General features: G+C 30.8%; 1 protein-coding gene across 1 annotated transcript in view; it reads left to right on the top strand.

The window, feature by feature from the left end:
- Positions 1-10,585, top strand: part of LOC107366361 (protocadherin Fat 3) — a 59,431-nt gene that overhangs the window by 31,218 nt on the left and 17,628 nt on the right. Inside the window, exons 10-19 of the mRNA XM_015933947.3 lie at positions 23-203; positions 1,388-1,506; positions 2,277-2,480; positions 2,555-2,653; positions 2,733-3,561; positions 8,589-8,683; positions 8,756-8,896; positions 8,972-9,074; positions 9,998-10,255; positions 10,356-10,504. Of these exons, the coding sequence (XP_015789433.2) occupies positions 23-203; positions 1,388-1,506; positions 2,277-2,480; positions 2,555-2,653; positions 2,733-3,561; positions 8,589-8,683; positions 8,756-8,896; positions 8,972-9,074; positions 9,998-10,255; positions 10,356-10,504 (2,178 nt within the window). The remainder of the gene's footprint in view (positions 1-22; positions 204-1,387; positions 1,507-2,276; positions 2,481-2,554; positions 2,654-2,732; positions 3,562-8,588; positions 8,684-8,755; positions 8,897-8,971; positions 9,075-9,997; positions 10,256-10,355; positions 10,505-10,585) is intronic.

The raw sequence follows: 10,585 nt of genomic DNA, 5'->3' as shown, positions 1-10,585 counted from the left end.
TTAATTTTCTCATTTTCATCAGGTTGCCGTGGTTATTCAAGATATTAACGACACTCCACCAAAATTCGAGAAAGATTCTTACTTTGAGGTTGCATCTGAAAACATACCTGTTGGCTCGATTATTGCTACTTTGAAAGCAACTGATCCAGATTCACCAACCAACACTGCCCTGGTTTATTCATTTGCTAAATCTACTGGAAAAGGTAAATTAATTTTTTTCAATCCATGACAGCTGAGAAAACCTATGAAATCAATATGGTAAATGGTAATAAATTATAGAGTTAATCAACAACAATTATGTTGAAATGTGTGTCATGAACAAAAATGTCATGAAAAATTGTTCAAGAATTGATTCTTACAGAGGAAAAGGATTTAAGTTAATAACAACAAAAATGAGAACAAAAACATTTGACAAAGTCTCTGAATTTTGACATTTTTATGAGACAATTGGGTAATGATTTGGAAAAATAGAAATGTATCAATCAGAAAAATATTTTTCATTTGTACCGAAAGATTAACTCTTTAAAAATGAAACCAATACTTTTCCATTGAAGTCACTTTCGCTTACTTGAAGTTGAATATTGTCCAATTCATCCATTCGATGTCACCTAAACCATTATAAACATAAATTGTCAGGAAACAATTTAATAATTTGTTTACGTCAAAAAACTAAATAATAAATCAACAGTTCAAAGTCAGTCTTCTTGTCTTCAGAATACGTTTACCATACTGCCATCTACTGTCAATAATAGATGATAAAAATATAAATTGACTCTTCAACTCAAACTAATCAAGTTAACCTAGAAAATAATATTAAATTGAATTTTAAGTAAATTGTTTCAGAATAACCTATTTTTCCAATCGAATAGATTTTAATCCGACAATCGTTTAGCTGTAAAATTAGCAGTGATTGAAAATCAAGTTGAACACAACCAACTACAAAAAGAGGAACCAATTTTTCATGTTTTGTGCAATTCAATAAATCAAAATATTTTGATCATTTAATCTTGATTAATCTGGTCAAATTTTTCATCATTCAAGAGTTTAATATTTTTTATTGATGTCTCATTGTTAGAACAATAATCCAAGTGAACATTTTTTCTTCCAAATCAATGGTTATTTGACAATTGTCTTGTCAACATCGTTGCCGTTGCTATTTTTGTTCATTATTAAAGGTATCATTCATTTGTTCAATCAACGGTTCTTGTGATTTCATACTCAGAGTGGTTTCCTATCTTATTTTTATATCACTATTTGTCTTTTTCTACTGAATCATCATAACTCTTATTGAACTTGAAATAATATGTCATGATCATTACTAAATCTTTATCATTGAATCAAACATTCATCTCATTCAATTTATTTGCTTTTTCTCCCTTTCTTCTAGTTCCATTTGCAATTGATCCATTGAATGGTATTGTCAACGTTTCAAGACCTTTGGATATCTCTGAAAATGTACAATATTCACTGACTGTTGAAGTATTTGATGGACTCTGGAAAGGAATGGTTAGTTTGATGATTGATTGAAGATTAAATTTCAACCAGTTATTACAAGTGAAAGCCTTTTGGTCAACTGGTATAAAAAAAGGACAACAGCAAATTGCCAATGAAACAATGAAATTGAAAGCAAGCAAAAAGACAAACCATTTTCCAGTTTTCATTTTTTGGACAATTTCAATTTTCAACTTGTTTACGTTGCTAAACCATATCCACCATCTTAAGCTTTGTTTTTAAAAACAATAACAAGGTTATTTCAGGGAAACAGGGAACAACAAATCTACAGATTGAAATAAATAATGTGATAATCACCAAATCTGCCAGCTTAGAATCAAGAAATCCTTGAGGTCAGACTTAGACAAACTTAGGTTATCATTCTTAGTGAAGGTTAAATTTGATGGCGAAACAAAAACATTGAAATTAATCATTATGTTTACATGTCCAGCTTGTCAAATATGATCATGAAAATGGCGTAAACAGAAAGTAAATTATGACTGACCAAACATACAGATCGATAGATGATTTTCAAATTACTTTCAATTTATTAACCATAAATGTGATCATTTCTTGTTAACCAGATTCAACTCTGTTTATTTTCTTGATTGTCATTCATTCAAATTGCATAATTAACTTCTGATTGAAGCTAAAGTCTATTGATTGTCTAAATTGTTGATGCAGAATAGTCAGCAACTTGTAATAACAACAATTGTTTTACCTTTTTCTTACAGTTGTTTGAGTTGACAAAAATTTCTAACCTTTTGTTTATCTTTGTATTTCAGACAAATTTGAAAATTTATGTTCGAGAAGCTGAAGAACGTGATCCTCGATTTGACCAAATTCACTATCGATTTGCTGTTCCTGAAAACATGGCTGGTATTTTGGTTGGCAGAGTTGAACTGAAGCCTCGTAAATTACGAATTAATGCTTTAATGAAATACACAATTGTCAATACAGAGATGAGAAGTTTATTCAATATAACTTCTGTAAGTTGGAAACACTTTCACCATAAATTTAATCGTCAACTGCCATTAACTAACCTTTTTTTTTGTATTTGTAGGACGGTGAAATTTACACCAAAAGAGGACTTGACCGAGAAAAGAAGAGCAAATATGTTTTCACTGTAATGTTGGAAGAGAAAAGGCCAACAACTAAAATTGTAAGAATTGTTATTTTCTTGATCAAATTGATTGTTAATTTAATCATTTTGCTTTCCTTTTCTTTCTCTCTATGATTAGACCGTCAGTGAAGTTATGGTAGATGTTTTGGATGTCAATGATGAGATACCAACTTTCACCCAAACCTACAAGGGAACAATCAAGGAAAACTCTGCTCCAGGAACCCAAGTAATTATTGGTCCACCAACAATTCAAGCAGTTGATCATGATTCGGGCAACAATTCAATTGTCCATTACAGTTTGACTGGAGAAGGTCAAGAATTGTTTACCATTTTAGATTCAGGAGCAGTCTTGTTTACACCTAAAGAGATGAACCAAATTTTAGACAGAGAAACCAAAGCAAAATATGAATTGAAATTAACTGCAACCGACAATGGAAATCTCAGTTCAACAACCCAATTAACCATTGAGATTGAAGATGAAAATGACAATCCACCAGTATTTCAACATGGACCACTATTTGTATTGCTTCCTGAAATTGCCAAACCAGGGTCAAAAGTGGTCCAAGTAAAGGCTACCGATATCGATGAGAAAGGTCCCAATTCAAGGATTCAATATTACATTACAGCCGGTGGTAAAGGTGACATACGTATTGACCGTTTAACCGGTGAAATATTTGTTGTTGGTACACTTAAACCAGATTCAGTTTATTATTTAAATGTTTCAGCCGTTGATGGAGCTGGATTGGCTTCAAAGACAAATATTAATGTAACTGTTGTCGATGTAAATGATCACAAGCCAACATTTGATCAATCATTTTACCAGTTTGAAGTGTTGGAAGGTAATTACACCAAAGAGAAACTTCGTCTTGGCGTTTTCAGAGCTCGCGATGAAGATACTGGACGCAATGGAATCGTTGAATATACAATGTCCAATAATGTTGGCATTGGTAAGTGTTGGCTTTCGTTTCCCATCCGAATAATGAATTTGCAAAACATAAGTCAATAGGCCTAACCAGTTTCAACCCACAAGCTCATATTGACCAGATTATCTCCGAAAAGATTTAACATTTTTTAAGCTAAGAGATCAGCTAGGAACTGAAAACTGGTCATTTGAATGTTGGGTATTGTCTTTGTTTGAAAATTATCCATTTTAGGTTGAAAAAGGATATTTTTTGTCAAATCCATTCTTGTTTCCATCGGAAAACTCCTTTAAATTGATTGTCTGACAATTTTATCCATCTCATAACTTATGTAAAGGGATTTTCAGGAAAAACATGAATCAAGAGAAAGAGAACAAGGTTAAGAATTTGAATAGAAATTTAATTTACAATTGATAGTGATCTGTTGATCATCAACAGAATCATTTATTATTCATATTTAATGTACATTATGATGGATAGAGAGTGATTTTTTATAGACAAGACAACTTTACGATTACCAGATTTTGTATTGTCAAAACAGTAAATTGGTTAAATGTGAAGTGTCTCTTTAGGTCACCAGAATAATGACAATAGTCAACATGAAAGTGATCAAAATCATCTTTCGATAATCATTATCATCATTGATATATTCTGGTCAAGGACTAACATGGTACATCTTGCCGTTGTTAAAGGCCTTTTCATTTGCCTATTGAAGGCACAATTGTTGGCTGATGATAATCATCTCCATTAAATAAGTGATTGTTAATGATTACAACTTGAGACTTAAATGTCATTAATGACGATTCTTGGTGTGAAGTTGATAAATTGCTTTACTGTCCCAAGATAAATTGTTAATATACATACTTTATATCCATGTATGTTTAAGTCATCAACTATTTTGGTTAAAATTGATGATATGGAGACACAATTACTTAATCATTAAGCTTTTCCCAGAAACAGGCTAACATGAAAATCTTAATCCATTATTACATGTTGATTTGAACAGTAAACCATTGGTTTAATGGTTAATCAGTCAACAAATTATTTTCCCATTTTATTCATTTTCATTATTCCTTGTTATATCCTCATTGATTAACCCTTTCGTATTTACTTTTTTATTTCTTGCCATTCATTATTTTCCAATAATTAGTTGAATAATGATATAAAATGTACAACACAATTTATCAATGTTCATTGTTAACCCAACAACAATGATTATACATTGACTTGTCAACTCAACAATTACATAGACAAGCTCATAACACGATAACCTGTCACTGAGTTAACCAAATCGCTCTCACCTTCACTACACCAACCAAGTTAATTAAAAGGTCTCAATGTGTCCATCTTTATTAGCCACAACAATGATGACTATGTATTAATAAATCAGGATTAACCCAGTAATCTAAATCATGGACATTTCTAGGTGAATTTGCGGTCACCATAACCTCAACCATGGAGTTAAACTCAAGTTGATAAAACATAATAGTCAACAAGGATTCATTTTAAACACAAGCAAAGATTTAAAGTTCAATAAATCATCAGATTTTGCATCTCACATGAAATAGATCCAAGTGAACCTAAATGTAACTTTGCTTTCAATCTCAATCCAATATTTCAAGAGTTGACCAGATTCATAAGGTTGAACCGAGAGTTGAATTTGATTGAAAGGCAAATATTTACAGAAACTAAGAAACTCTAATTTTAAGATAATTTGATTGAAAATTTTCATTCAAATTATCCAAGAAAATGGAATAAAAATGAAAGCGAAAACTTGATTTATTTAAAATATCTTAATTAGCTGGCAATACTAATCTAAAGCCTTTAACCTGAATGTGTATACAACTGTACAGACATGATGAACATTTGTCAGGTCGATGAGGTTTCTCCATGATCTGTTACATTTAAACATCAATTATTTCATTTAGCTCTCAATATTCATGATACTATTCATCATTTACCAGAACCTTTTATTGGCCGCAAAAATTGAATCCACTCATTTGTCCAGCATTACCATCAGCAAACCATTTACATAATAAATTCAAATGACATGTTTATCTGTTTAAATTGGCCGTGTTTTGGTTCCCCGACAATAGTTCAATATACAAGCAAAATCAACCAGAAAATGAGGTCATGAAGAAAAAGAATTGAATCAAGAAATCTGTCATCTGATGTCGCATGAAAATAATAAAGATTATGATATTTTTTTCAAGTGAATAAGTTACTTGGTTAAACTGTCAGATTGGTCCTTTTTTCATTGAACATTCAACATTTTTCTTGATTCACTTTTCCCTTCTAAATTCAATTCTTCCAATGAATGAGGTTAATTATCGATCATTGAAATCTGAACACTTTTAAAGAATTGCTTTAAACTGTAATTTATCAATTTGAAACTTCAACCACAATAAACCAATAATTTATTCACTTCTAGTTGATGTTAAGCAAAATATGGCAAACTCTTGCCTTTGTCTCATCTTTGGATGTTAATCAAGTTATAAAGTATTCGGTGTAATTCCGTATACAAAAGTGATGTGTAAAGATATGAGAACGGAAATTTGGGTGAAAAAAAGAGGATGATGATGAAGAGAAATGAGAAATTGTCAGTTTTGCCTTTTTTCTCTACTCATTTCGTTTAATTCAGATTGAACATGAGTTACAACTTTAGTTGATAAAGATGTTGAGCAAAAAAGGTTATTGATATTATTATACCAGAGCGTAAATTGTAACTTGTACTTGCACCAAAATTGTCACAAAAAGATGAAGAGAAAAGTTCTGTCATCTGTTGTTGCCTTTTACTTTTCATTTTTCATCTTAGAATACAATTTCACGTTCCAAGAGATTTATCATCTGTTCCTCCTTCAATAACCATGTAACTTCACCCAAGTGAAAGGATAAATTAAACATCATTAGAATTGTGATTTTTAAAGAAATGCAACTTCAGACTGACCTCAGTTTTACCTCTGAAAATGCCAATAACATTTCAATCTCAAGTTGTAACGAACTCAACATTTTCATAATTTATTCACTCATTTATTCCCTTATTTATTCACTGATTTATCATTCCTTTAATCATTTATTTAATCATTGATATTATTACATTTTACTCATTAAATGTTAACATTTTTAGTTTCAAACATTTTCTGGTTTCTCTTGACTAAAATTGATTAGCAATTTTTTGCTCATTTTTCTCAGAAAAGGCGAGAAAAAAGTTGTTCATTTTTGGGTGAAAAATTGATAAAGTGTAATATTCTTATCCTTTTGTTCATGAATAGGTGAGTGATCTCATAAGAAGCGATGATAATGTTCATTTCATTGACTCTTTTTGAGAAGCTGCAAAAAAAGAGTGTTGCAAATATTATCATGTGATTCAATCATAATCGTTAAGATGTAATTGATGATAAAACAATGTTTAACATTGTTTTCCTTTTTTCAGTTATTTTCCTTTTTCCATCGGAATCATCATCATTAACACAATGTATAATATCGATGAACATTGAAACAAAGCAAAATGATGATTCCTATCACCAAGCTCATCATTAACCCATCACAACCCTAGTCCAAGATGATGGTTATTCATTTACATTTGCAAACCCTTTTTATGTTTCAATCTTAATAAGCAAAAGTAAACCCAACAATTGAAGTTTATCCAAAAGGCAAACATTGAAACACTTTACCCTTTACCATTTTTCATCATCAACTATTCAATATGTTTTGTTCCCTTTACTTTTCACTTTACTTTTTCACAAATACAAAATAAATAATGAATCAAAGAGAAAAGCAAAAAAAAGAAGAAGAAGCAAAAATTTCGAGTTTCTCCAACCTCAATTTTATTATTCTATATCTTGATCAAGTTCATTGATCTTTTTTAATGCTAGCATTCAGTCCAATAATCATTTTCATCTAATTCAAGGTTACCTTTGGAAGACGAAAATAGGCTGAACTTGAATCTCTTGATGCATAATATTGAGTCTTCAGAATGCACTGAGAAAGGGAAAGAAAAATCTTTTACCGGTTCCTTGTAAGGCAAGAAGACATTGACTGTAAAATGCAATTTATCTTTATAAGATTGTCTTAAACATTTTCACTCCCACTCTTCTCCCCTCCCTGTGACTGTACATTCACTCCCAGTAACATGCACTAAACAAACAACAAAAGCTTGGCCTTTACTGTTGTTCCCATCTTGTTGCTCATCTAATATCATATAATCATGTTCTATCTCAATACAATTTATCATGAGACGAAACAATGAATGCTCTAGGGAAACTGAAGAAATGCCAAATTTAAGAAGGAAAATGTGAAAACATAAAAAAAGGGAAAAATTATTTTTCTCGCCTTTTTCTATATTCTCATATTAATATCAACTATTATCATTTAGCTACCATTGTCCTTGCCTGTGTTTGCATCTTGAAACATGATGAATTGCTCTGTCCTGAACAGATATTAATATCTATAAATAAAAAACAATGAAACCTCAAAATCAATTTTGATTCATAAAAAAGTGTAACCAAGTGTAACAATGGACAAATCAAAAGCATTGAATTTCATTAATTCAACATTTTTTTTGTTTCAAAATTTTGTCTCAAAATGTTTTCTCATTTTACCATGAAAAGGTATCGGCTGAGAAAAGAAAAGATGAAATTCAATTTAAGGTCAAACCAAAGCTTCTTTAATCGTATTTTGTCATTTAATGAACATCTCAATGTAAACTTAAATAGATTAACCTTTCCTTTTCAAAGTTTAACCTTTTTTCAAATTCTGTTGGTTATCTGATTCTGATTTCTCTAATTCACTTTATCCTGTGTTGATGTACTTTTCAATTGAATCTGTTTCTCTTTACCTTTTCATGATTTTCCTTTTTTCTCTACAAAATTTCTCTATTCAAACCTTCGTTATAAAGACAAAGACAAGACAAAGTTTCATCAACAAAAATCAATGTTTTGTTGAATATTTCATTAACAGAGTCAACAGAACTTTTGCAAATTCAAAACAATTTACTCTTTTCAATATTGTCTTTTAATAAAGAAATTTATCATTCTGTTCAATTCTTTATTCAGATTTTCCTTTCACCATTGATATTCATACTGGCGAATTGTTTGCCAATGGTAAAATTGATCGAGAACAAAGGGAAACTTACAATTTCGCTGTTACAGTAAGTGTTAACATTGGCTATTAAGAATGTTGGAAATGATTTTTTTAATGTTTTTACTTTTCTTTACTTCAGGCTCTGGATTATGGTGAACCATCGCACAATTCAAGTGTTGAGGTTACAATTAAAGTGAAAGACATTAACGATGAACGACCTCGTTTCTTTACCGATCCCTACTTGGCCCATGTTCCTGAAAACTTAGATCCTGGTTACAAGGTTTGTTTGCTTTCAATCTTCTTTCAATGGCCAATAATTGCCATTTTTAACCCATTTTTATTTACTTTTAAATAGGTGACTCAAATTGCTGCTTATGATCCAGATCTTGGTGAAAATGGCCAAGTCTTTTATAAATTGGGTGAAGGACATGATAATAAATTTTATATCGACGGTAAAGGTTAGTATTAGTGGCCAATTTCAAGCTCATACCAAAGTCTAGAGTTGATCAACACAACCAGCCATTTCTTTCAATTTAAAAATGGTTATTTGGTCGATTGAAATTTCTGTTGATTATTTTTTCAATAAATTCAGCAAAACAAAAAAATTTAGAAATATTCGAATTCAGAAAAGTTGATTTCAAACGATTGAACAAATGTTAACAAATGATATTAAAAATAGATTTACAGGTTTCATCAGAAAAGTGATGATTATTGAGGTAACTTTTAACCGAAATTGCTATTAAATTGTAGGAAATTTTGTTATAAGAAATTCATAATTTCATGTAAATTCTCATCGATTCTGTAAAAAGGTTGAAAACTCGATATTTGATGTTATTTGTTTGCATTTCAACGTTTTCATTCAAAACAAAACTGTTCTTTGAATTTCATTTTATTTCAATTTGTAAATATTTCTCAACATTTCAGCTTGGATGAACAATTAGATGATTTTGTTGATTAATTAGAATCACTTTATCATTGATTGTGATTTGTTCATTGCAAGTTTTACTGTTGGTCAGGTTTCACCTCAGAAAGGGTTGAATTGGAAATGAAAATAATCTCAATTGACAGGTCAATTATAGTTTTGATCAACATTACTTTGATATGAAATAATTTATAATATATTTGGCTTTCTCTCACGTAAATCATTTTATTTAACCAAATAATTATTCTTCTTTTCTCTTCTTTCTTCTTCTTCTTCATCTTCATGACCGCCATCATACTCTTTACCTTTTCCACTCTGTTCTTGATCTTGTTGAACATTTTCATTCCTGGCTCATGATCTTCTGTATGCACAAACACACAATGATAAAAAACATGACCCAAAACTTGGCCAATGGTCACTTGATTCCATCCTGTTACTTGTCAAAATTGTCAACCACAGACGGAACTGTTTGGACATTGGCTAAATTGGATTTCGAGGATAAACAATTTTACAATATTACGGTTGTTGCCTATGACAAGGGAAACCCATCATTGAGTTCAACAGCCAAACTTTGGGTTACCGTAGCTGATACTCGTGATGCTGTTCCCGATTTCCCTAAAGCTATTTACACTCTTGAGGTGGCTGAAAATGCCAAAGTTGGTGACACTGTTTTTAATTTGAATGCTGGTGAAGGACCTTTCAAGTATAGTCTATTAAGTAAGTGGTCAACTTGTGTAACCCTGTCATTTCAATGTCACTTTTCTTCCCTTCTTTCAACATTGTCTAATTTTCATTCCCTTTTCTTTCCAATCATTAGATGCTAATCAAGTTGATACATTTACCGTTGACGAATCAACGGGCCGAGTTAAATTGGCCAAACCATTGGACAGTGTTCAACGTAACCATTACAGTTTAATGGTTAAAGCTGAAGATGACAGTGAACCTCCCAAGTTTGATACAGCAGAGGTAAAGCCAACATTTTAAAAAGCAAAAAGCATTTATTGATTTTAAATGTAAAAAACTCAGAATTAGTTAAATTATTGATTC

This window comes from Tetranychus urticae, chromosome 2 (assembly GCF_039701765.1).
Source record: "Tetranychus urticae isolate SD_2017Ah chromosome 2, NJAU_TeUrti_SD_1.0, whole genome shotgun sequence".
In the NCBI taxonomy this organism is placed as follows: Eukaryota; Metazoa; Arthropoda; class Arachnida; order Trombidiformes; family Tetranychidae; genus Tetranychus; species Tetranychus urticae.
This window is presented reverse-complemented; position numbering and strand designations above follow the sequence as displayed.